The 26,724-nt window shown below is 32.2% G+C and overlaps 3 protein-coding genes across 3 annotated transcripts; all 3 read left to right on the top strand.

Moving 5' to 3' along the window:
* The first annotated feature begins 1,650 nt into the window (after positions 1–1,650).
* Positions 1,651–3,368, top strand: LOC115960990 (stellacyanin-like). The gene is made up of 2 exons (XM_031080027.1): positions 1,651–1,913; positions 2,679–3,368. Exons 1-2 carry the CDS (start codon positions 1,754–1,756, stop codon positions 3,050–3,052), a joined length of 534 nt encoding a protein of 177 aa, XP_030935887.1. The 5' UTR covers positions 1,651–1,753; the 3' UTR covers positions 3,053–3,368.
* A 1,760-nt stretch (positions 3,369–5,128) lies between these two features.
* On the top strand, positions 5,129–12,919 carry LOC115960281 (peptide methionine sulfoxide reductase A1-like). Its single transcript, XM_031079082.1, has 2 exons — positions 5,129–5,764; positions 12,247–12,919. The coding sequence occupies exons 1-2, from the start codon at positions 5,222–5,224 to the stop codon at positions 12,496–12,498; spliced, it is 795 nt and encodes a 264-aa protein (XP_030934942.1). The 5' UTR covers positions 5,129–5,221; the 3' UTR covers positions 12,499–12,919.
* A 9,142-nt stretch (positions 12,920–22,061) lies between these two features.
* On the top strand, positions 22,062–25,338 carry LOC115960644 (cyclin-U4-1-like). Its single transcript, XM_031079587.1, has 2 exons — positions 22,062–22,579; positions 24,668–25,338. The coding sequence occupies exons 1-2, from the start codon at positions 22,245–22,247 to the stop codon at positions 24,939–24,941; spliced, it is 609 nt and encodes a 202-aa protein (XP_030935447.1). The 5' UTR covers positions 22,062–22,244; the 3' UTR covers positions 24,942–25,338.
* The last annotated feature ends 1,386 nt before the right edge of the window (positions 25,339–26,724 follow it).

Raw genomic sequence — 26,724 nt, 5'->3', positions numbered from 1 at the left:
TAACAAAAATCAAAAAGTTAGAATTTTTGATTGCTTAAGAACTTCTACAAGAACAAAGTGAAGGCACACACATTAACTATGCTATAGTTCTAAAGTTCTAAAAAAGATAATCCATTATTCAAAAAATAAAAAAGATAATCCAAAAACCCAACCTGTTTTAAAAATTACCAAATAAAAATCAATTTCATTTTCAAACCATCAAAATATTCCAGAGAGAGAAGAAGCAAATCCGCCACTAATCTCTAATCTCTGATCTGCCAACTCCGATCTCCATTGATCTCCCAAATTCAATCTCTACCGATCTCCCAAATCAAATCTCCGACTTCGATCTTTGACTCCGATCTCTGTTGATCTTTGTGGTTGTCGATCGATGTCGCCAAGCTTGCCCTTCGCCAAAGCTGTGTCGTTCTATGGTTGGGTTATGGGTTGATCTGATTTTGTTATGGTAGAGGTGGTTGATTTGATTTTGACAATGGTTGTGTGTTGTGGTTTGCGATTGGTTATGGGTTTCAAAGGTGGAGTAGCCACTGCGATGACATCGCTCTGCTTCATGGGTCTCGTTTTTTTTTTTTTTTTTTTTGGTAGTTTTTTAGGTTGTGGGTTGATCTGATTTTGTTGTGGTAGAGGTGTTTAATTTGATTTTGGTGGTGGTTGTGTGTTGTGGTTTGTGATTGGTTATGGGTTTCAAAAGTGGTTGTGGTGACTGTTGGTGGACGGGAGAGAGAGACACAAATCTAGACATGGCAAACCCAGTTTTGGGTCTTTAGAAGCAAACCTAGTTTTGAGATTGTTCATGCTATTGAGGCTTCCAACTGTTCATTCGTTTGGGTTGTTGGAAAAACCTTCATATGTTGGAGGGAGTTTGTTTTGGTGTGCCTATGATTACATTGCCTCTTGCTAAACAGTTCTTGACGTTTTTGCATTTTTGAAGTTCTTAAGCAACTTTTTACCATTTTTATGTAATGACATTTTTTTATCTTGTTTTCTTTGATTTTGTATGAATTTTTTGTTTTGGGAGGAGAGAGATATAAAAGAAAAGCAAAAATACATATTTACCCTCAATTTTAACAGAGGTGAGTAACGGAGTTCTAACAGAGTAGACCTTAGGTGGGCCAAGTGTAAATGATTGAATCACGGGTACGTAAAGTGACAACAAGCCTAACCACAGATGGGTTTACTGTAATTATCCCAAAACTAAATCCAAGTTTTGCCCTAGTGACTTGAATACTTTGAATCTTTGATTATTCGGTGTAGAGAAACAGAGCAAAGGAAATTCATGAATACAGAGTTTTACTTGATTCCATTTGGAAACTATGTAAGCTTTCTTTCTTTTTTTTGGGTGAAAAAATTATTTTCTTTTTATATATACCCAATAAAATTCCATCAACAATTGTTTTTCCCTTCTTATTTCTACGAAAAACCTTGCATACAATATAATAAAAATACTAGAAGTCAGAGGAAAGACAGAGCATGTTGTCCTCTTCGCGTAATTAAATAGAGAAGATAATATGCAACAAGCAATTAACATTAATAATAGTCATCAACAAGCACAAGTCACTCTCAAATCCTAAGTTAGGTCATCCATAATCAACTGTTCACATATAAATTAATATATATCTCAGAGTTGTGTGCTCAACTCGTTCCCTCATATTGAAACAAGTTTATCAGATTTACAGGAAGCAAATACTTTCAGTCTCTGTATCTTACATAATTTTCAGTTTCTATACCTGATATTTCTTCCAAATTTTCATCCATGGCGAAGCGGCTTCCGGTCTATGTTCTTGTCATCCTTAGCTTGGCATTAACATGCACTGCTACGACGTATACGGTGGGGGATAATTCTGGCTGGGACATAAGCTCTAATCTTCAAACCTGGGAGAAGAACAAGACATTTGACGTTGGTGATGTTCTAAGTACGAATTCTTTTTTCGTTTTTACCTTTTCTTCTTATAATAGTTTTGTAACTTTTGTTCTTTCTTGTTTGAAAATGAAAGGGAGGGAGGTGAAGAGTCGAAAATCAATTTCATTTTTATTATATAACATATAAATATATTTATAGTATATATAATCTCACAAAGCCCTCTTTTTCAACCATTTATCACAGGGTCATGACTTCTTTTTTTTAATTAGGAGTATATATTTTTTTTCTTAGATATTGATTAAATTCATGATTCAATGTACCATTTATGTGATGGAATGGAAGGGAATATTATTTCAGTATTATTGGATAATTTTCCAAGAAGAAGTTAATGAATGCATTCTAAAATTAAGGTTCTGTTTAAATTTTAAAAAAATTATTGAATTAATCAATTTTGTACTACTAGCTATCTTTATAAATAGTTATTAGTAGATTTTATAATTAAGTGGTACCTCTCCACTTTTAGTAAATGGAGATCTTAAATATATAACCATTTGATAGAGACAAAAAGTTCTTGTAAGATAATTGAAAATTAACCCGAATGGAAATTATACTACACATATAACCCTTCAATAAGCTCATGTAGAAACATATCTTACTTCTTTTTATTTATTTATTTCTATGAGTTACATGCATGTAGGAACATCTTAACTCAACAAGTAAAAAGATATAATTTCTTCATTGGAATTTTCCCTAAGAAAATATTCATGCCAACACAGATGTAGATGACAATTTTGCTTATTTTATTTTGTTTTTGCAGTTTTCCAGTTTTCTTCATCTAATAGTCTAGAGGAAGTGACACAAGAAAATTTCAACACATGCAACACCACCAATGCATTGGAAGCCTATACAAACGGGAACACAACAGTCACATTGACAAAACCAGGTCCAATGTATTTCATATCTGGTAACAAGTTATATTGCCTTGGAGGGCAGAAGCTCCAAGTGAATGTAGAAAACAATCAAGCATATTCTCCAGCCATTGCACCTGAGGCAGCATCTGGGTCTAATCTTCCACAGCCTTCTTCAAAGAGCAACCTTCCTACTTCAAGTGGGGTTATGCTTTTGCATGGTGGATGGGGTACTCTTATGTCTGTTTCACTAGGTTTTATAATGGCTATTGTGTCAAGTTAGATGGTCCAAGTTTATTTTTTATGTTCAGAAACATGTATACTTCTTTTTTCATTTCATCATTTCAAATTTGTTTTTGATTTATTGGACATGTACTAAATTTTAAGGGTGAGGTTTGGATCCAATGCCCAGTTGTACTGGACCCGTTGAGATAATGATACGTGTTCACTTTTGGACACGTGTCACCATCCAACGGGTTAATGCACTAGACCTAAGTCTCACCCAAATTTTAAAGTTTTAAATGATTAATTGATTACAATGTAATGAGGAATTTTTAAAAATTACGTTTTGGGCACATTTAATGATAATTTCTTTTGTATACTTGTAATTAATGTTGTATATGTATGTTATATTATACATAAAGTTTCTCGATATAATGCTCAGGCCACAAGGTATTCAGGCACTTGTGGACGGTCTAAAATTTAAATGTTTCTATATGTGGAAAACCAAAAAAAATCATCTTTGAAAATATCTTAACCCCATCAATCACTCTTGCGATTGAGATGAACAAAAATTATTAAGAATTTAACTCTAGAACCTATGAGATGCAAAAAATAGAGAAAAAAAAATTGCACAAAAAAGACAATCGCATTACACAAGATATACATGATTCCACCATGTGCCTACAATCACAATCACAATCACAAGACCATGTCTCCTTGGTTACCCCAATGCCTCTTAGAGATTTTGGGACTGATTGGAGAGGGTTGCTCTAGGCTAAAGGGTTGCTCTCTAGCTCCTTAATATGGGAATTCAACGTTGAATCTCTTGGGTTAGAGGTATATATGAGAGGGCTTGATTCAATGAGTACTACAGAGAAAAGTGTAACGAAATTCTCTCAAGTTTTGGCAATCTTCTTTGATTGAAAGAGAGGCAAGATTACCGGTTCTAACTATTTTTCAAAAAATACCAACTCGCCTGTCATTTCGTTTGACGCTAGAAATCTCACTCAACCAAGATTCTTCTCATATGTTAGCACTTTGACCTCTCAAACGAATACAATGTAGCCCCACAACATTACCCATCACAACAAAAATTTTAATAAGAAAAAATATATGAAAATTTGGCATGAACTATGCCAACTAACATCCTAACATCCTGAATCCCACTCTAAACTCTTATTGAGAATTTCTAAAGGGCGAAATCCCCCTACCCCTTTTTGGGTGAAAGATGATATGTATAAATTAAGAGTTAATAAATCGGTTACAAGTGGGTTCCAGTTAGCTCAATTGGTAAAATATCTAATGGTTAAATAAGAGATTTAGGGTTTAATCTTTGCTTACACCAAAAACCAATTGGTATCTTGGTCTAATGATAAAAAAATAAAAATAAAAAAAAACTATCATAAAAAACAAATGCCATAAGTTGAAACTCTTAAAAAAAAAAAATAAATAAGTAAGTTAAAAACAACTCAAACTCTAAAAAAATAAGTCCATTAAAAAACAACTCAACCTTATCATATGGTAACAGGTTCACCAGAGACTATGATTAGTTAAAGATACTTAATAAATGATACCTACTAAAAATCACAAGTTCATTTTTCTTTTTCTTTTTTTTTGGGGGGGGGGGGGGGGGGGTTAACCAGTTCACATTACATGTCACGCTGAGGTTAAATTGGTGGTGAAGATTGAAGAAGAAAATGAAACTTGGAATTTATAAGAGAGAATAAAGTGAATATATATATATATATGTCATCAGATTTATCTCAACATCCTTATCCTGTGACAAAGAAATCAAGGTATCATAATTCGGTTGTCAATTCAAATCCTAGTCAAATAATCACTTAAAAATAAAAATCGCCATTAGTTCATCTTATAAAAACCCATATCAAAGTAAAAAGGAATTAAACTATTCACAAGTAAAAACTTGATCAACTTGCTATAATAATAAAAAATAATTAGAATACAATTACACTAATTAACAAAAAAAAAAAAAGTAGTTGATTAGATTGGAGATGAAAGTAATGTGATAAGAATATTAAGATAGGGAAAGTCAAAAAACCAAAATTCCAAACTTTCATAAAAATATGAATATCCAAATACCATTTCATTTTCATAATTTCACCGTTCACACTTCACACTACATAGTCCCTTCCCCAAATCCCACAAAGCAAAAGAAGTAAAAAAAAATAAAAACAAAACCCAACACGTTAACCAAAGCACCTAACCCAAAATGCTCAAAACCGTAGCTTCTTCCACCATTAACGCCACCACCACCCTTATCACCTGTCCAAACGTCAACCTCTATTGCTCCTCCTCTTCACTCTCCAGACCATTCCTCAACCGCTTCACCAAATCCACGAAACAAACTCTCAGACCCTTGAGAACTCTTTCAAGGCCTTTCGCTACAACCACCATGAACATCTTGAACAAGCTCGGGTTTGGTTCTCCAAGAGCCCAACAATCCACTGCTGATGCTTCGATTGCTCAGGGCCCAGACGACGACGTTCCGGCGCCGGGGCAAGAGTTTGCTCAGTTCGGAGCTGGTTGCTTTTGGGGTGTGGAATTGGCTTTTCAGAGAGTCGCCGGTGTGAAAAAGACCGAGGTTGGGTACACACAAGGGTTTCTGCACAATCCTAGTTACGAGGATGTGTGTTCGGGGACTACTAATCACTCTGAGGTTGTCAGGGTACACTATGACCCTAAGGAGTGTAGCTTCGACACTTTGCTTGATGTTTTCTGGGCTAGGCATGACCCAACTGCGCTCAATCGCCAGGTGGGTTTTTCCTGTTTTTGTTGAAATTTTGTTCCTTTTGTGTTTTGGGTGTTCAATTGTGAAGAAATGTGATCTGGGTTTCTCTTATTTTGATTGGTGAAGGTTGATTTCCAATCTAATGTTGGTGGTTTTGTTTGATCATATGGGGGAATTGATGGTTAATTTGTGTTTAATTTGGCTGATTTTTTTCTGGGTTTTGGTTGGATTTATCTCAGATTGGTTTTTGTATTTTTATTGGCAATATGTTCAAGCTCTGCTATGTGGACGAAGTTGGGTGTTTGATGGATTTAAACTATCTATTATGTTCAGATTTTATTTTAATTTTTAGCTAATTAGCTCTGTAAATGACTCTGATTGTGGTTTTGTTTATGTCTCCTCTATACATTGGTTTTTTCTTTGTTCTTTCTTGGACACATTTGGGGATTTTTATTTTTTTAATCAGATGTTTGTTTGGGATTTTCTGGTTTTGTGGTTATTTTTATTCATTATCATTTAGGACGTGCGTGGCTATTTTTCACCCAAGAAGTCGTTGTATAGCTTTGAAGTGTATTTGTTCTGACTATGTGTCTGGCAACTGCTGCTTGATCCTCTTATTTTAATATGCTGTTATTTACTTAGTTTTATCTTTATTTTTAGTTCTGCAGATAGATACTACCAGAGAGTAAACTACAGAACCTTATTTTTAGTTCTGCTGGATTGGTCTCTTAATTTATTACTATTTCAAAAACCATCTCGGCTTTATATTAATTTTCCTTTGGATTTTTCCCTTAGCTTTGTTATCTATTTTAGTAGGAGAATGTGTTTGTCCTGTTATGCCCCTGTTTTTGAGCTTCCCTTACTTCCAACCTTCCAGAATTGGGTGGATGATATTAGTTCTACTGTTTTTTAGACTTAAGAACTGTGTGAGATTTCTTGGAGATGAATATGGACTACATAGTAATTTTATGTTTTTCCTTTCATTTCTTCTCGTCTCTTTATAAAAACTTCTGATTGAGGTTCTCCTTTGGATGCCTTTGATGCAAAGTTATGCAGTTAGAAATAGGACATTGCTTAGTGCATATAATCCTCAGTTTTTTAAACTTCTTACTTTGTCTGTTTTGGTCATATTGATTGATGGTAATAGATTAAAGATTAATACTGACGATTATAATTGGGATTACCAGCCAACCTGTGTGTGAGACCAATGAACTCTAGCTAAAATTGCACTTCCTTCTCCCATAAGAATGGCTGGTGAGTGGGATCCTGGGCTTAAAACCAACTGGGTGGATGTATAACTTACCGATTAAAAAAAAAGCTTGTATGTGTGTGCATAATTTTATATCTGCATAGATATGGTGTTTTATGATTAATTATTTATTTGGAACTATAACTATTTATGGGCCTTTTCACGTTCTGCTTGCATGGTAAATGGAATTTTCTTTGACATGTTGGCTACTTGTTGGCAAATTTCTCATGCATGTAAATCTATCTTGATTTGAACCTACTATAAGGATTCTTTTGAATGGTTTAAGTTTTTGAATTACCTAATCATACAAAGGGTCTTGATTCTGGGGGTGTCTTTTGAGGATTTCCATTGCCTTTTTTAGTCATCATGTGGACATCTTAAATTAAGATAGGTTTTAGGGTGGCTGCCTACCAATCACTTTTTCCAGACCTTGCAAAAGTGGGAGTTTTGTGCACTAGTACAACCTTTATAGGCTTTAAGGGTGGTATAATTTATCGTATAGAAAGTTTTCATCTACACTTGTATGGGATTTTAAAATCTTTTTAAGGACGTGCTAATAGCAAACCCTAGCTTCAATTTTATGATTTCTCTTGGAAGTTGGATGACATTTTTTCTATATGTGTTTCAACTATTCTTACCCTGCTTATTTTGTTATTTGAATCTGAATCTACTGCATGAACAAAACAAGATTGGTTTTCTTGGTCCTGTATGAGATATAAGATGGCCCTCACATTCTACCTAGAAAATTCGAATGCTAAACATCTTGATGGCTCATTTCTAGGGCCTAATATAGTTGCAGTAAATATGATCCTGATGCAGGACCATTAAGAAATTCAGCACTATACTAAATTTCTTGATGAATTCTTGAATAAGGATTGATGTTTAAGAGTTTAGGTTAGAAAAGAATGATGTTGACGGCTGTTTGGGGCTGAAACAAGGGATAAACAGAAAATAACATAAATAAAACACTAGGCAATCACACCTAGGTCTTCCTAAGCATCACATCTAGGGTTTCTTGGCATCACACCTCAAAAAAGTTTGCATCACACAAACAAAGCTTAAAATAAGCTGCTGAATTTTATTAGTTAATCACCATATTCTGAAATAACATGACTACAAAAGAGCCTTTATATAGAGGCTATAGTTATCCTTTTCCTAGTAGGACTTGGACTCTAAATAACCTATTCCTAGAATGAATAGAAAGACTAATAATAATTAAATAAAAGACTTAATAATAGGTAAACGTAAAATAAGCTCATGGGCCTTTGGTAGGGCCAAGGATAGCCCATTCCAGATTTCTGGAAATTACCAAATTGCCCTTATTCTAATAGAACTTAATTAAAACTGATCCAGCAGCTTCTCAACCTTAAGAGACTCAATACTAATAACTAAAATGACCTACCAAAGGTGCTAAGAGGGTCTGACATCAAAACTAAACCACAATTCTTGAATCTTGGCATATTTAATCTTCTTTTTCCTTGAGCTCTTCCTTGTCCTCATCAAATCCCTTTGGAAGAAGGTTTGAAAAGTATATATTGATATATTCTTGATAGTAACGAAATCATTATAATGGAAATTGATATATTCTACCCTAAATTTGTGTAACATTCTTTTAATGCCAAGTCATTTCCTTGGGATTTGGCTCTTATGGTTTAGGATGTGAAGTTCTAGTCATTATTCAAATAATTTTAGATATTTGGTTAAGGAATGAACCATTGATGGGGGTCTAGAAAACATTTGATTGATGCAATCTATGTTCTTAAGATTTTTTTTTTCTGAATTGCTTGGATTCTCATCCAGTCATTTGAGCAATCTGATGATCAGTCCTACACTGCATACTATGGATGGTGTCTGTTTGTGCTGGAAAATGTTAGACAGTTGGGGGAGCAAACATGAGAAGCTGGAAGCAATGAAAGCTATTCATAAACATGACAGACAGATGACATCTTGCTTTGACAGTTAGCTTATTAAGGACTATTAGATTTGTGCTTGAGGAGTAGGACATTGGCATTAGATGGAGAAAGAAAAAGCCAGACTAGTAATCTTCATTTATGGGTGTTCATTTCAACAGAATATAGTTTGGTTATTCTGGAATGATTTTAGAAATGTGTTTCCGCTCTTACATTTCCTCATTTGTGATATGTTGCTACTCAAGAGAAAGAGGGGATTGGACGACATGTATTAGTGTTGGCTGAAAAATGTTGTCAATAAAGCAGCTACTATTTTCCTTTCATGGGTTGTGTGTGAGCAATGCCTAAGGAGTAGCATCTATAGTCTAGGATTGTTTCCTTTGGGGCATTGGTAGCATCTCCTTAACCTCATTGTTCATATTAGGACTGTGCTCTAAAAAGGGTCAAATACATTTGCCACTTACTGATCTAGACCTCCAATTAGACAGACCTATGGGCATAGACATAAAAAAAAAGACGGCCCAACCCGTGGTCATATAGATGGAATCTGCTAAAAATTGGGCCTAAAGACCTAAGCTCAATCATTTAATAATTAGGATTTCTTATATGTAATTTGTTACTTTCCTTTCTTATTTGGTTTAGTAATGTAATTTCTTTTCTTGCAAGAGAGCCAAGACCCTTGTAGCTCAACTAGCACCTCCTAGTGTTTCCAACAAAGATACAATCCCCCACACCCCCCCCCCCCCCCACCCCCAACTATTGAATTATCAACAACAACAACCCAAAAAAAAAGAGAGAGAAAAAGAAAAGTTATTTTCTATTCCTACTAGAATAATGAGTTTGGAACTCTATTTAAAGAACCTTGGGTTTCTTTTTGTTTTACACTTTGATTAATGAATTTTTTCTTGTAATTTTCCAATGGTCTGTTGCTTAGCTCCAACCAACCCTAGGTGCTAACTTCTAGATGTTTTGTTTTCTCTTGCTTGGTATTCACTCCAAGTAAGCCTAGGTGCTAACTCCTAAACTATCTAACTTTTAGTTTTCTGTTCAATTTTTTTGTTACATTGTTTTGGTTTTTCTTGTCACTTTTTCCTTACCTTTTTGGTGGTTATTGTAATTGGTTTTTTCCCCTGTTTCATATATTATCAAATATCATTATTTCTTTTGGGAGAGGTGATCAGCATATCATAGTGTCATTTACTGGGAAAAATATTATTGAAAAAATGTTTCCTACTTTGTTTGTATTGAGGAAAAGCTATTAATTCTTTTTTTATGGGTGTCAAATATGCTACTTGAGGTCATGAGGGATATTAGCTATTTATATTTTACTATCCAGGTGACCCTTATTTTGCGCTTGGGTGACTACCTGGGTGACCTTTTTCTGTGTGCTTGATCTACTATCTGGATGACTAATAACAATGGCAGTGAGAGCATTTTCTGTGGTCTCAAGTAGACATGGTTATAAAACCTGCTTAGTTTGAGACTCTTCAAATATTTTTTGATACCTGCATGGGGTTCTAGATTTTCCTGGCTCTTTAGGACTTCCATTATTCCTGCTGGTTGGGAATTGCAAGATTCTTAAATATAGGCAATTACTTTGTTACAAGGAGCATTGGCACAAAAGGCAATTTGAGGGAATTTAGTTCTGTTAAAACGCTGATTACCTTTGGTCAGCATCTAGTTGGTGTGAGGATTACACCCAGTTGTATGATAGATCTAAGGATATCTCCTAATCCTTTTACCATGCTTAATCTCCTTCTCTCTCTACTTTGAAAAATTGAAGGAAAAAGAAGAAGAAAGTAAAAGAAAGTCCATGTCATTCCTACCCCCCCCCCCCCCAAAAAAAAAAAATATATATATATATATATATAATGTCATAACATGTGTCAATAAAAGAAAATTCTTGTGGTGTTGGATTTGGTTTCTAAGTATATATTATGAACAAGTACTATTCTTAAAGCAAGAAAACAATAGCACGTCGTGTTTTGGATCCACTTTGAAGGTTTTGCTTTTTCCTCTCCCAATTTATTCTTTGGATGGTGAATTGTTGTCTTAAGTATGCGTTTGACTCCAACTTAAAAAATCAGCTTATTTTGCTATTTAGCTTTTTTTTACTACTATTTATGGGTTCCACAGTACTTTTTTGTACTATTCATGGGTCCCACTATACTATTTCAAATAACTTTTATCTTTATTTATAGTACTTTCAGTAAAAAGTTTTCAGTTTCAGCAAAATATACAAATCCCAAATAGACCCTAAGTGTATCATCCTCCTACTCACTTATCAAAAAATAATCCTCCTTATTTCCTTAACCTAATCTATACAATTATCATAGATCCAGTTTAGACATTTAGTTAATGGATTTTGAAGTTGCAAAAAGTTATCAGAACTTGTCCTCTTTTGTGGTGGTCCAAGGATTTTTCCAGTGGCTTTCTTTTTTTACATTATTCTGAATTCCATATGCTGTTACAACCATACATTCAAGTTTCTTTTTTGAATAAACATACAGTAGTAGCATTAAGCTGCCGAGTTCAAGTGCACAGATTTTGATCTTGAGAGTGCCACTTGCAAAAACATTGAAGGTTAGGACCATATTTAGATGCCTTTTAGTATGCCCACTCAAGAGTCCAAATTGAATAAAGGGGACAACCAAGAAAAAAAAAAAAAAAAAAGAGATAAAAAGATGAGTTTACCCTCTATCTCCTGATGATTCGCACCACATATTTTTTTTTTTTTATTTATCAAAAAAAAATATGTGGTGCGAATCATCAGGAGATAGAGGGTAATCATTTACTTTCCAAGTTATAATTGAATTTCTTTCATGTCATTTTTCTCTTAATTATTGAAGCATGTTATCAAAATACAGAGTCTTGGTCTAGAGTAATGCAACCTAACAAGGAGGTTGTGAATACTGCATCTTTTAGTTCCTAAATTATGCTTTTGAGCTAATTGTTGCAAGATTAATCTTCTGCTTTTGTCACTAGGGTTACAGTTACATGATAATTTAGAATGCAGTAGGGTCAGCATCAGCTTCACTAGTCTGAAAGAGTAGACTTGGATATCTTGTCTTCACTTTCATCGATGGTTTATTTACCATTTTCTTTCATCCTCAAACCCCTGCCTATTTGCCCCTCCTTTCAAAAGCAAATGTGGAAGAGAGTCAAACAAGAAAATACCAACTTTTGTGTTCTCTTATTTTTGCATGCCCATATGCTAAATCTGAAAAGTCACACCAGTTCCATATTCTAAATTGATGCTTTGTTGACTCTGACCTTGTTACACACACCTTTGTCTCACAGCTTATCACTTTACAGATGCTAACAGCTTTATAATCCTTGGTGGGCAGGGAAATGATGTGGGGACGCAGTACAGATCTGGTATATACTTCTACACACCTGAGCAAGAAAATGCAGCAAAGGAGTCTTTGGAGCGTCAACAGAAACTCTTGAACAGGAAGATTGTAACTGAGATTCTACCTGCCAAGAAATTCTACCGAGCAGAGGAATACCATCAGCAGTACCTTGAGAAAGGGGGCCGTTTCGGCTTTAAACAATCTTCTTCTAAAGGCTGCAATGACCCGATCCGTTGCTATGGCTAAAGTTAGTCTTAAGAGGGAGCACCATCCAAAATGCATATTCTTGTTGCGTCCTGAGATTGTGGTTGTCTATAGGTCTGGGCTTTTGCGTACTATTCTTAAGCCCGAGCTCTTATAATACTATGCTGTAATAAGAGTGCCTGATGTTTTTGCCTTTTGTGCAAGAACCTGTAATTAGTCTTGGTGTTTTGTAACCATCATCAACATATGTATCTACACTGGTAGTGTGCTTTATTGATTGTTCTAAGATTCGGCCTGGCAGCTAGACTAGTTGGTATATATGAATAGTAATGTTTTCTGACCAATCGTAGTTGCATTTATGGAGTGGAAGTTGATACATTGGAGTTTGTGGATGTGCCACTGGGCATGTAGGTCGTAAAACTTGCCACTCATGCAGCTCTTATGAATCGTATGGCATAGAATTTCATTTATGTTATCAGCCTTATGATCGTTTAGATACTTGAAAGAATTTATCTCTATTAACAAAGAAGTTAAACTTTAGTATGACATAGATGTTAGCAACATAAAAATTCTCACTTTTTTGTCACGTTTTTCTGGGTGTAATGTTAACATCATAAAAATTGTCACTTTTTTTTTCTTTTTTTTTTTATTACAATGCAGATGTGATAAATTGTGATTGAGACAACAATAGTATGTCATCTTAGTAGTTGTGAAAATTGTTATCCTTACTTTACCTCCCTGCCCCAGCTATCAATTGTTTCAACTCATTACTGATGGGTAGTATCAATCCTCGTATGATTAATGTATTTATTTGTTATCATGGGTGTTCATAACTCAATGGTATTTTCAATTTGTATATATATATATATATATGCATATATTTTTGGCTACTTTCATAGTAACACGGTTGATGGTTGAGAAGTAGATACTTGAAGAAAATATCTCACCCTTGGACCTCAACCGTGGACCTAGAAAAGGTATATCATGTTTTCGTAACATAAGTCCTCCACCTCACATGACTTGTGGAGTCCACCCTCATGTGAGGGGGAGGACTCATGTTATAGAAACATGATGTATATTTTCGTAGATCAGGTCTCTTACAAGGTGGGTTTTACAATTGTAAGGCCCACATTACTAAAAGCCCCACATTTGTAAGACCCACATCTATAAAACATCTAAAAAGAAAAAGGAAAAAAAAAAACTACTGTATTTCTTCTTCTTTTTGAAATTTTTTATATAATTCTAATGGACACAAAGATGTAAAGAAAATAAAAATTCATAATTTGGATAAGGTGGAATGGAGTTTTATGGAAAATGATAATACCTATTTGTCTTGAAGTAGAAAGGATGTACACGTCTTAAAATAAAAATAAATGGTTCATTTCATAGTTCAGATTTAGTTTTTATAAATATAAAAATTTAGATTGTATCATGGGATTTAAAATTCTATTCCAACAAATAAATAATGATAAATTATTTTAAATTATGCAATACAATATTCACCTTAACATTTATTAACTACCAAATCATTATATTGACATCATTTCTCCATTTAGAGGAAAATGGAATGGATTTTGATATGGGGTTTTATATTTTGCCCTACATAGGTATAACATATGAAAAATCCATTCAGTCCCTGACTGTGTTTCCTTACATGAATGGGGGTAATTTCGGAAGAACATAAACTTTAAACCAACCCCTATAATGCAAAATAATTGCAATGGAGGCTGTGGATTAGAGAATAGGTGTGAAATTTTGAGAAATAAAGAGTAAAAATTACTTGGGTAGATAACTCATTAACTTAGGAATGTTGATGACATGATAAGTAGTTTCTTTATGACTAAAAATATAAATAACTTTTGTAAATTACACTAGCTAGTTATAATTTAAAACATTAAAAAAAGAAGAAAAAAAAAATCCCCATGATTTTGTAAAAACTCACTCTTAGCTTTATATATTTCCTAATTTCGAAAAAAAAAAAAAATACACACGTAAACAAAACAAAACCAAAAAAAACAACCAACCAACCTCAATCTAAATTGTGAAGATACAAGCTATTGGCAAATGTAAGTTCTTCAAATCCCCTTCTTTTTAACGATGGGAAAAGAATAAAGACTTTTTTTTTATCTCTTTTTTACCACATTTTTCTTTGTTACCAAACAGGATATAATAATAATAACAAAAACAACAATATAGCCAGTATAGTAAGGACTGGCCAAAAAAACTATAGCCATTGAAATTTGAGCTACTGGACATAATGACAGGCATAGATTAATTGAAACAATGCAACAGAACATGCATCACATACCTCACGAACATGTGTAGCAGGAGCCAAGATTCTGTGACCACAATACTAATATGATTCGGCTGGACCATTCTAAACTATATAAAATTTATCACCATCTTAAGGGTGTGGTACATCGTGCACTTATTTTGGCAGCTAAATTAAATGTCCTATTTAAGGAGTACAGGAGGACCACTCTCTCGTAATATATATATATATAGAGAGAGAGAGAGAGAACACGATTAAAAAATTAAAAAATAAAGCAAAATAGTCCATAACTTATGTACAATTATCTAGATATTTTGAACATTTTAAGCAGCAATTTTTATAAAGATCAATAAATAAGTTAATATTGTTAAAAAAAAATGAAATGTCAAAATAAAAAACGATTTTGTACTTTTCTAGCTATCTTAAAAATAAAAGGTAAGCATATGTAATTATGAATGGAACTAGAAAAGTTACAGCTACATGTGATTATAGATAGCATCGATGTGAATCACAACACAATTTCTTTTATAATAGTGATATGTGTGTGTTTATATATATACACACACTATTAGTTTAGCAAAAAAAATATACACACACACTATTTTACTTTATTCACTTTTTTTTAATTTTCCTTGGTGAAATTAAGAGTTTTTAATGCTGTTATTAGCAAGCATGAGGCCGGAGTGGTCTCGGTAGAGGAATCCCCACATGTATTTCCCATCATATTGTTACGCATGCACAAATTTAACAATGAATAAAGACTCAACTATCGTTTTCTCGATTAAAACAAGAAGAGGAAAAAACAAAAAAAGTAAAGCAAAAAAGAACTGACGTATATCATTGAATGCAGAAAGTATTTATTGCGAGAATAATAAATTCTATCAACTTTACTATATAAATCTTGTAAACTCTAATGTTACCAAATATCAATCTCAAAAAGGTGTTTCTCAACAAAAACAACAAAATCTCAAAAAGGTTTTTTTTTTTTTAGAGTTTCAACCTATGGCGTCCGTTCCTGATTATAATTCTTTATCATTAGACCAAGACAACAATCAGTTTTTAGTGTAGGCAGAGATTGAACCCCAAATCTCTTATACAACCATCAGAGACTTTACCAGTCGAGCTAACTAAAACTCACTCAAAAAGGCTATTCAAACATTCATCTATTATTTATTTATTTATTCTTTTTTGAAAAAAAGCATGAAGTTTGCATTAGTTACTAGAGGCTAAATTCGAACTCAAAATTTCATAGATATCATAAGGCTTTAAGGACTATTAAGCTAATCTCTTGGGGCTTCATTTATTAGATTTTTTTTTTTTTTATGAGATAAACGATAGAAATTTATTAAGTCGTTGAAGTTATACAAATCAAATTCTTTTTTTGCCTTTTTTTTTTTTTTTTATAGACATCAATAATATTATTGACATCCATTTGTAATTTTTTTATAGTAAGAATTATAATAACTTGCGTATGTAACTATCCAATGAGGGTATTGACAGGTGGAAGTTGGTAGGACTAATTACTTAAATAAATAAATAAAAAGGTGATATTTACTTATTGGATTATTACATGAATGAATTCTTCTAAAAAAAGATTATTACATGAATAATGTAATAGACATGTTACAAGAAATACGTTTTCCACTTATCTAAACAAAATAATAATAATAATAACAATAATAATAAATAATAATAATAAAAGAAAAACAAAAAAGTTTCACTTAACAAAGCATTAGGCAATAAAGATACTTAAAAATTATTTAAAGAACATGAATAAATCTAGTGACACAATCAATCGCACACTCAATTTCATAACTTGTTAATTTGTGTAACTATGAGTAGTGGAAAATTTTTCTCATTACTGACTCGTGCAATCCACCACTTTTTATTAACCACCCATAATCACAAATATCATCAAGTTATGAAATTAGGTATGAAAATGATTGTGTCAGTAGTATTGTTCATTTGAATATTTAATTTTACTATTTTTTGCATGTTATTCAAAATTAAATATACAAACATTTATGGGAAAAAGGTACCTGGTGATATATATCCTAATTGACTCTTTTGTTTATCGAAAAAAAAAAAAGACATTCACTAGATTATTGGAGCTTCAAATTTTTGTCATGTAATCGCTATTAGAATAACACTTTTTTTTTTTAACAAAGATTAGGTCCAAACCAATTTGGAGAATCCCTTGCAATTTATTAAGTGATGATTTATAAAAATATTTAATAAATTATTTTAAAAAATTAGATGGCTTATTAAAAGAGTTACATGACTAAAATTATACATAAATAATCTATATAATCGTCACATAATAAATTAGATGAGATCAGAAAGATACCTCAAACAATATTGGGGCTAATTTTTTTCCTTTTTGTATTGACAGTAGAAGACATGCCGTGCTTTGATCATGACAGTGTCACAGTGACTTGCACACTACCACATTACAAGGTACCTTCTCCATGATGAGCACTTCCCAAATTATTTTTGATTAACTGCTACACTTAAGTTTTAGCAACCAAGAATTCAATATGCAAGTAACCTTATAGGAAAGATAATTAAATATAATCATGGCGTACGTACTATCAAATGAGTCTAAATAGTTTAATATAGAGAGAAAGCTCGCATTATTAGATGTCAATGCCATTATTACATTCGACACTCTCTAATCTCCATTAAACTGTTTTTTAGTTTGATTTGGAAAACGTAAATATTATATCTAATTCATCCAGATGCTGATATCCTATGCGCTTGATGTGTGACACTGAAAAAGATCTATTGTATTGCATGATGAAAGGTTAGGAAAATAAAATGCATTAGACTAAAACATTGACCTAATTATTCTCTGTCCTTAGGAACATAATTTTTTTCACAACTTATTCTACTGACAAATTGTGATTGAAATTTGAAACCAAAGGAGGAAGATTCTCTCTCTCTCTCTCAATTCAATAATTATAACAATGGAGAAAGGGAATTGAAACCCTAATTATCCTAAAAAATGTCAAACCGACGATGACACTAAATTACAAGATCTAGCCTTAACAATTCAATCAGTAACACTTAATCTAGTAAAATCTTTAAGCAAAATGATCATTCCAATTTGGACATATATGATATATGATCCATTTGTCGGTGTGGATGTAGATAGATTGCTTTGCACAACATCTTGAAAAAAAAAACACCCTTAGTGTTGCTGTACTGTGTAATAAATCAAATAATCATGTTATTAAAGAAACAAACTGTGCAAATCAAATTATTTTATATGGAAGAGTATGGAACATGCCAGAGCAAGGTCAAAGTGGAGGAGAAAAAAAAAGTACATTGTCATCACGTTAATGAAGAAATTGATAAGATATACATATGTACGTATTGTTGGTCTGGTCCACAAGAAAGCAGGAAATACTGCACTAATTAGTTTGGTGGTTAGCCCAATTAGTCCTAGCAAACGCAAAAATACATCATCCAAAGCATCAACCAATCATAATCTATATGATACTTTAATCCTAATGGTACATTGATAGATTTCAAATGGCTTATTTTGGTAAAGTACTTTTTCGTGAAATAAATGATTTGGATTTGAATTTTGCCTATCTTAAAATCAATTAAGGTATTGGCATAATAATAGGGTTACAAAAGCACCGGAATAGAGTTACAAAAACCGCCGGGGCATATACCAGCGTTTTTAAAACTGCTATTGTAGGTCACTCAGAACTATTGTCACACTTACTAGGCAGCGTTAGGAAGTGCCAAAATAGTCCATTTGGATCCATACTGGCGGTTTTTAGGCCTATAGCCACGTTTTAAAAACGCGGCTATAACCCCAATTTTTTGTGGTAAAAAGTACTACCATCCACAACAATTTCATAATACAATCATAATAAATCCTATTTGGCATATTATTATTGGTTTTAATTTAAACTCATCATTTAAATTACTTTTTTTTCCATACCAATAATAGAAAATAATAACCTATCACTTAAGATTTATTCTAAAAGTGTCGTGAACAAAAAATTTATCTAGTAATAAACAACAATCGTTATGGACTCCATATATTCAAATCTTATCATATCTGAAAATAGTAAAACTAATCCTAATGGTTGACTTAATTTTATTTTTTTTAAGTTTGGGGATTTTAATTTGATATTTGATTTAGTCCATAAGAAGGGCTCCTTTGTTTAGCCTTCTTTTTAAATGTATTTAACAAAGTTCCAAATCGAAATGTGGCTAGTTCATGATCAAATCTAAACTATTTTTTAAAGCTAATTATTTTTTAAAGCATAAATCCCAAATAAACTTCAGAATAAACATTTTGATCTGTCATCTATACCGTCATCAGTGTTACACATAAAATGGCGTCATAGGCAACCTATAATTCCATGTATCACTACATTAACAAGTCATTTGCTAAATATTCTGTACTTGTTGATATGTTATGTTTCATTAATCACAAAGGCTATCACTTGACCTGGATTGTATTTTTTTTTTTTTTTGGCAATCCTTTTTATAAATTCATTTTAGGGGAAAAAAACACTTTAATAAATTCATTTTGGGGTGTTACACAATTCCCTGTTTAAACAATAAAATGCTCCAAAAACACTTGATTAAACGGAGGATAAAGATCCAATCCATACTTCCTAACGGGACATTGATATACACCCGTAAGTCTTATTTTGATACTTTGTTACATGACCAGTTTGGTATACAAAAATGGAAATGGACTTTAACATTTATATTTTTTAAGTATAATTATTAATAATGTTGATTTTAATTGATATTCACAGTATCCTAGAGTGATTTTATTTTTTTATTTTTTATTTTTTATTGTTTTTTGAGAAGGTCTAGAGTGATAATTGATGACTGAGAATCCAGTTAGATTGTTAAAAAAAAAAATTAAAAAAGATTTTGCTTTTGGAGAATTAATGTTCCCCAATTTTTTTTTTCTATATTATCTAAAAATAACTTTGAATCCCACCGAACATTTCTTTTGTTGCATCAATTTTTTTTTTCACCTATACAGAAAATTAATCGAAATTATGAGCCGGCGGAGAGACTACAAGTATTAAGAAAATCTAGGAAATCCATCACTTAAATATATATATATATATATATATATATATATATATTCTTCACAAAGAAAGGAAATGAATTCCTTTTTTTTTTTTCTAGTAAAAATGAATTCAATTAAAAAAAAAAATAGTTTGATACTGCTTGAAGGAATGTAAAAGTTTATCTCATTTTTAAAATCCCTTATTATTAATTTTCTATTAAAACATTTTGAATTCATCAGGTTGAAATTGTTACAAGCAACAAGTTGTGTCACCCAGCAAATGCTAGATCATAATTACTAAATCATGCTGCTTGTATAATTAATTAAGGTAATTAGGGTAGGTGTAGCCGTATAGGTGAAAGCACAAGGATGTATAATTTCATAATGGGTCATATTATATTGGTGAAAGCTGGCAATTGTGATGATTAAAGTCCATAACAACAGCACGAGAAAGCCAACTAATTTATAGTGGAATTTTACTTGGCCGTACTTGCCCTCTGTCTTCTGCTTTACTTCTTTGGTTTTAAAAAAAAGAAAGAAAAAAAAAAGAAAGAAGAAAATTGAGATAATTAGGGCAGATATTGTGGTAGATCTAGAGCAAATCCAAACGTTTTTGGCTCCATTTCCATTTTCTTCTCAAAGGTGGACAAAAAATGTTTAGAGAAATCCAACTCAGATCTCCAATGCATCATCCAGATCCAAAGCATTACCCATGTGATCCTGCTTTTGTTTGGACATTTGCTAGTTTAAGTCCATATTTAATTTTCATTTTCAATACCTTAAATTATAAAAGTTCAATTATACAATAAATGTACTTAAATACACCAGTAGAGTATATAATTCAGTGACGTTACTTGGTTTCCTTTACAGGGAGAATTAATGTTCAAATGGTCAAATCCGCATCCCTCTCCAAGCTATTTTATATGTGTTAAAAGCCCTACTCAAAAGCTATTTTATATGTGTTAAAAGCCCTACTCAAAACACCGCGATTTAAGAAAAAAGAAGAAAAAAAATGAGACACTTGGAACAAGAATTAGCTCTAAAAATTATTCTAGTAGTCACAAAAATTGTTCTTGACAACCACAATTAATGTTTGTTTATTATGATTTATGAATCACGTATTTTTCTTCTATTAGAAGTTAAGTCACTAGCGAACTTAATTACTCATCCAACTCGTTTTTCATGAGTGACTGAATCTATTCACCTAGAAACAAAATTTCTCATAATGTCTTCTACTCTCCCATCTAACACCAAAGAGGGATGAAGTGTATTTTCAAGCTAACAACTAATTAGGAAGTCCAGTGAAAAATATTTACCCTAACTTAATCCAATAAGAAAATCACACCTTTTAATTATGACAACCAATTGTGTTGAAAGGAAAAAAAAAATATGACAACCAATTTTTTGTATCAGAAACAATATTTAATCCCTAGGGACAAACTGTTTAATTATGACAATCATTTTTCTCCGAACTCACCCAAGAAAATGTTTGTAAGACCAAAAATAGAGTTTACGCCATGACATGCAATTAGAAGTTTAAAACTACTTAAATATCATTAACTCCCACTTTCCCTTAATATGTACTTGTTAAAAGTTAAAACCCAGCTCTAACTTTTCTGTCGTTGTGATCTAATCTGTTTGGACATATCTCATGAATATCTAAATGTAAATGAATAAAATATACCCTTCTAGGCTTAAAATAAATAAAATATAAATTTCCTTTTAGGGAATATTGCATCCACTCATGACTGCAAGAGAAGAGAACAATTGACATGACTTGTTACTATCAGAATAACATTATTTTCGTTTGTTTGTATGGATAGAAAACATTATATAAAGGTATTTTTTTTTAGTATTCAGTAACATTATAATAAATGAGTAAAAAAAAACTATCTTTAATCAACACAAAAAATATAACTTATTTTAAGAGTTTTTTTTTACTAATTTTTTTTAAAACAACTCTATCTTACAGCAAACTAAATAAAAAAAGTAATGAGATTATTTTTCAACTCATTTAAAATTGTTACAAAACATAGGAAAATCAGATAGTTTTATGAAAAATGTACTTTAAAAAATGATTCATTTCCTAGAAAATATCAAAACAAAATCAGATAGTTTTATGAAAAATGTTCTTTAAAAAATAATTCATTTCCTAGAAAATATCGAAACGAACATAGTCTATTTTGACGCTATTTTATTATTTACCAAATTGCACGTAAAAGATTCTACAAAATTGAGAGAGAGAGAGAGAGAACACACCTGGCTCTATTTCTAGAGAACAGATTAGTAAACCTTTAACTCACGTAAATGCAATACAAAAAGAAAGCAAACAAGTTGTGTTTGCATCCCATAAGAAACACACACAAAAAATAGCACCCAACAAAAATAACCAATACGAAGACCAACAAAAAAACCACATACAATACAAAACAACACAAACAAAAGCTCTCTACAAGCACAACAATGGCTGAGCTTGAGAGCCCTGAGGTGATGCCCAAGGTCATAAACTTCCTCTCCTGTCTCCTCCACCGCGTCGCCGAGTCCAACGACACCACTTCCCGATTGGATACGCAGAGAATTTCAGTGTTCCATGGCCTCACAAGGCCTACCATCTCCATCCAGAGCTACCTTGAGAGGATCTTCAAGTATGCCAACTGTAGCCCATCTTGTTTCATTGTTGCCTACGTTTATCTCGACCGTTTCACGCAGAAGCAGCCCTTGTTGCCCATCAATTCTTTCAATGTGCACCGCTTGCTTATTACTAGTGTTTTGGTGTCTGCAAAGTTTATGGATGACATGTAAGTCCTCTTCAAATTAACTTTCCTTGTTTTTCTTTTTTGTTCATATATATGATCTTTGAGATGCTTGGTTGGATTTCCTATGAGTTTTTCTTTCTTTTGTTTTTCATTCTTTGATTGATCAACTGGGATTTAGCGCTATCGAGGTTTAATGGTTTCTTGATTAGCAAAGAAGAAAAACACAGAGTTTTCTAGTTGTTTAATGGTTCTCTGTTTTATATGTGTAGTTTATAGCTCTAGCATTTTCGTATATAAATTAGATGAATTTAACTTGGGAATTGAAAGAGTTCTTCTTCTTCTTCCTCCTTAGCTTTTTTATTGGTCAATTCAATTCAATTTTTCTGCTGCTAATTCATGTAAATTTCTCTGGGAATTTCTTTCACCTGTGCGCATGCGCGCAGAGAGAGAGAGAGATTGTGATCTTAATATATAAATAATACTTTTTTAAGAGAGATATTTAAATAATATATACTTGACCAAGAATATGTTCATTTCCACAGTTATTATTATTAGACTAAAATCTAAGTCATATATTTTAAGTTTCGGTGAATTGTCATTTTCATCCCTATATATATATATATATATATATTTTTTTTTTTTTTCATTTTAATCTTTAAAGTTTAACATTCTTATCAAGTTTATCATTTTATGGTGCTGCTTATAAAATTGACATTATTCAATATTCATATGTGATACAATGTCATTTTACTAGACTTAACGGTAATTTTATATATGGCAATGGATGAAATGACGAATTTAATGAAAATTTTAAAGTTTAAAAACTAAAATGAAAATACATACATACATAAATAAATAAGTTGTAGGACAAAAATGACACTTCACCCTATATTTAATGGTGTAATTTAGATTTTAACCTTGTTATTAAACGTTCTAAATTTTCTTTATGAATTTCAAGAGTCCATTTACATATGTTTAGGAGGGCAATATATCAACAAAAAAAGCTAAGATTTAAATTATGAACAAATGTTTAAACTGCCTAATAATAGTGTTACAAAAGCTTATGATCCATCAAAAGTCATGTAGTTCAATGTTATACCAAGAGAGTGTATGTTTTTGAGGGTTTGTAAATTCATATCCTTCCTTCCCAACTTAAAAATGTATAAAATGCTTCTAAATTGATGTGATAATTAATATTTGTTTTATGCTTAAAAATTGATAAATGTTTATATCACTTGTATGGTAAATTTTGTAAAAACTATAGCATCAATCTAAAATTATACAGTATATGAATTCAAAAAAAAAATTATTATATGAATTGAAAAATAGGCACATAAACCGACACCTTCTCGAAACAAACTCTAGCAAGAAAAAAAGAAAAAGAAAAAAGACAGCCAATGTACCTCCGTCTTTTAGTAGACAGCCCACCTAAGACTTGGTCTTGCTGTCTCTGTCCATTTAGGCATGACTGAAAATTCCCATAGCTGTAAAAAGAAAATGCAAGCAATGTTCCCATAATAAAAAAATAAAAATAAAAAATAAAGAAAATGCAAGCAATGAGCATGAAAATTAAAGTGTCATTAATAAAGAGGCAATTGCTATCTATTCAAGGCCATGCATGCTGTTTGAAAAGCACACTGTCCAATTTGGCTGTGTTTGTGTTTGTGTTTGTGATGTGCACAAGACACCTTACTTTAAGCACCAAATCATGCTAGAAGCTCTGACTCTTTAGCCTCTGTTGTCAGCTAGTCACATGCATGCTGATGCTGCCTTAACCCTACAATAATTCTTTTATGACTGTTTTACGCGACAGATTGAGTGTTAAAAAAATATATATAATGGGTTCATGTTACAGTGAGAAACAGACTTATCACAATTTGTCGTATAAAAAAGTTGTGACAAAATGTATGTTATTAACATTATTGTTAACTATATGCTAAATCTTTTTTATTTTAATTTATTTTTCTTTGTGAATATATCTGTATTGGAACACACGAAAGCCCTAAATTCTCTCATTTTACTTCTTATTATTTGGTAATTAACACATGCACCAACATTAAATGGTCAAATAAGGCCCGTCATTAATACTGTATTATTCATTTCTCATCTTGTTAGTTTTTCTTTCTTCAGGTATTACAACAATGCTTACTATGCTAAAGTTGGAGGAATAAGCACCACAGAAATGAACCTTCTTGAGGTGGACTTCTTATTTGGTTTGGGGTTCCAATTAAATGTGACACCCAACACCTTCTACACCTACTGCTCTTATCTTCAAAGAGAGATGCTACTCCTCCAATCCCCTCTACATTTAGAAGAACCCACTCTAAATTTGGAGAGACCTATAAAGCTCCATTGCTGCTTCAATGAAGATGATTCCACCCATCAAAAACAACTTGCCGTCTAGGCACTTTTGGAAGGTCTGCCCAATGATTCTACAACAAGAATTTGGTAATAGTTATGTGGGCTCAAACTGCTCAAACTCCATCTGGACTTGGGGGATTGTGAGTAGGTACATTGGTAACCAAGGAGTCAAAATTTCCCATTTGACATGTGAGGCTCATAATCCCATGCACTCATTATACATTTGGTCAAGCTCTTTTTACATGGGTTCCTACATTTTCCCAGTGTACTTTTTCCTTCTTTTTTTTTGTTTTAATTTTCTTCTTAGGGTTATGAATTTTGGACCATTTTATTTTTGTTTTGTTAAATAGTAGTAGATTGTTGTTGTTCCTTTCCTTAATTGGTGGTTTTGTACAGATGGACATTTTGTGTGTGTTTACAGAGTGGCTAACATGATCAAACCTTAGATTTTCTTGTGGATTCACACTGCTATGATATGATATTCTGCCGCCACACTGAGACATAAATAACTGGTGACAACCAGGCAAAGGCTGTTGTAGTGTAATTATTTATTCAAAAGTCTAAACAGTACAAAAGTACAAACCCGTGTTGGGCCTTTCTATTACGCGTCTATCTGAGCAAATGGAAGAGTTGGCATGTGTTGTGTTATGGCCATCGTATCTATGACATCACTGGGGAAGACAAACGTGTATTAGTGCTTCAATACATTTGTGCTTGTTTTGTGGTACTAGTGATATTACTTTATTACAGGTTTTAGAGGTATACATGGTTCGGGTTAAATAGGGTTGAAGAATTTTTTCAACTTAACCCATCATAATGAGTTAAAAAAATTCAACCCAATAATGAGTTAAAAAAATTCAACCCAACTCATCACAAAGGTCCAACCCAAACCACTTAAATTGAGTTGGGTCTGGTTGGACTCATGGGTTTGACAATTTTTTTAATTACTATTATTAATATTAAATTGAGTATTAGAACAACACCATCGTAAAGAAGAGCAAATTTAATACAAACTAGATGAGAAGAACTTAGAGTTTGAGTTCTATTTAGGAAAAGATGTAAAAAAGTAAATAACAAAATTTTTAAACAAAAAATTCTTAAATTTATTTTTAAAAATTTAAATATATATTAAATAGAGGTGGGTTGGGTTAGGTGGGTTTATGAATTTTACAACCCGAACTCAATCCGACGGGTTATATTGGATTCCGACGATTTATATTGGATTGGATCAGTTTTGGCAGATTGGTTGTATACCCCTAGTAGTTTTAACCTATAACAAAGTGTAGTGTCATTGCTACTAACAAATCTAGGACCCATAAACCTTAATGATTCCATGATAATCTTTCACATAATAAAATTCATGCCGTATCATCTACATGGTAAATTTTTAGCAATTTCCTTTTCTATATAAAGTATAAACTACTAAATTATCTGTCAAGAACTCATCGTCCATTCTATTAAGAATTTTCCAAAATTTGAAACTTAAGTCACAAACCTAAATAAACCTATGATTTCGTAAATCTTCCTTTACATTAACTTATTTCCCCACACATCAAAAATAAAAAATAAAAATCTATTCCAAACCATCCTAGGAATCAACGTTTTTAGGTTTTTGCCACATAATGGTCTCTATTGCAAAGACAAAATCCTCCCCATTTCAAAATTTAGATTTTATTTCTTAGATATAAAATTATACAAAGTATCACGTTATTCGAATTTTAAATGATTTAACAATATGATACTAGATAAAATACACCTTAGATTTGCCACATAATGGAGAAACTATGCGATACTTATGGAGGACCACATTAGCAATGCCTAATAGT

This window comes from Quercus lobata, chromosome 9, assembly GCF_001633185.2.
Source record: "Quercus lobata isolate SW786 chromosome 9, ValleyOak3.0 Primary Assembly, whole genome shotgun sequence".
Lineage (NCBI taxonomy): Eukaryota > Viridiplantae > Streptophyta > Magnoliopsida > Fagales > Fagaceae > Quercus > Quercus lobata.
This window is presented reverse-complemented; position numbering and strand designations above follow the sequence as displayed.

What these genes read in the sequence shown, in the direction of transcription:
- LOC115960990 (XM_031080027.1), top strand. Translation starts at nt 1,754, where the DNA reads ATGGCGAAGCGGCTTCCGGTCTATGTTCTTGTCATCCTTAGCTTGGCA. An exon ending in TGACGTTGGTGATGTTCTAA is followed by an intron (nt 1,914 to 2,678) that starts GTACGAATTCTT and finishes TTGTTTTTGCAG; the next exon opens with TTTTCCAGTTTTCTTCATCT.
- LOC115960281 (XM_031079082.1), top strand. Translation starts at nt 5,222, where the DNA reads ATGCTCAAAACCGTAGCTTCTTCCACCATTAACGCCACCACCACCCTT. An exon ending in CAACTGCGCTCAATCGCCAG is followed by an intron (nt 5,765 to 12,246) that starts GTGGGTTTTTCC and finishes CTTGGTGGGCAG; the next exon opens with GGAAATGATGTGGGGACGCA.
- LOC115960644 (XM_031079587.1), top strand. Translation starts at nt 22,245, where the DNA reads ATGGCTGAGCTTGAGAGCCCTGAGGTGATGCCCAAGGTCATAAACTTC. An exon ending in GCAAAGTTTATGGATGACAT is followed by an intron (nt 22,580 to 24,667) that starts GTAAGTCCTCTT and finishes TTCTTTCTTCAG; the next exon opens with GTATTACAACAATGCTTACT.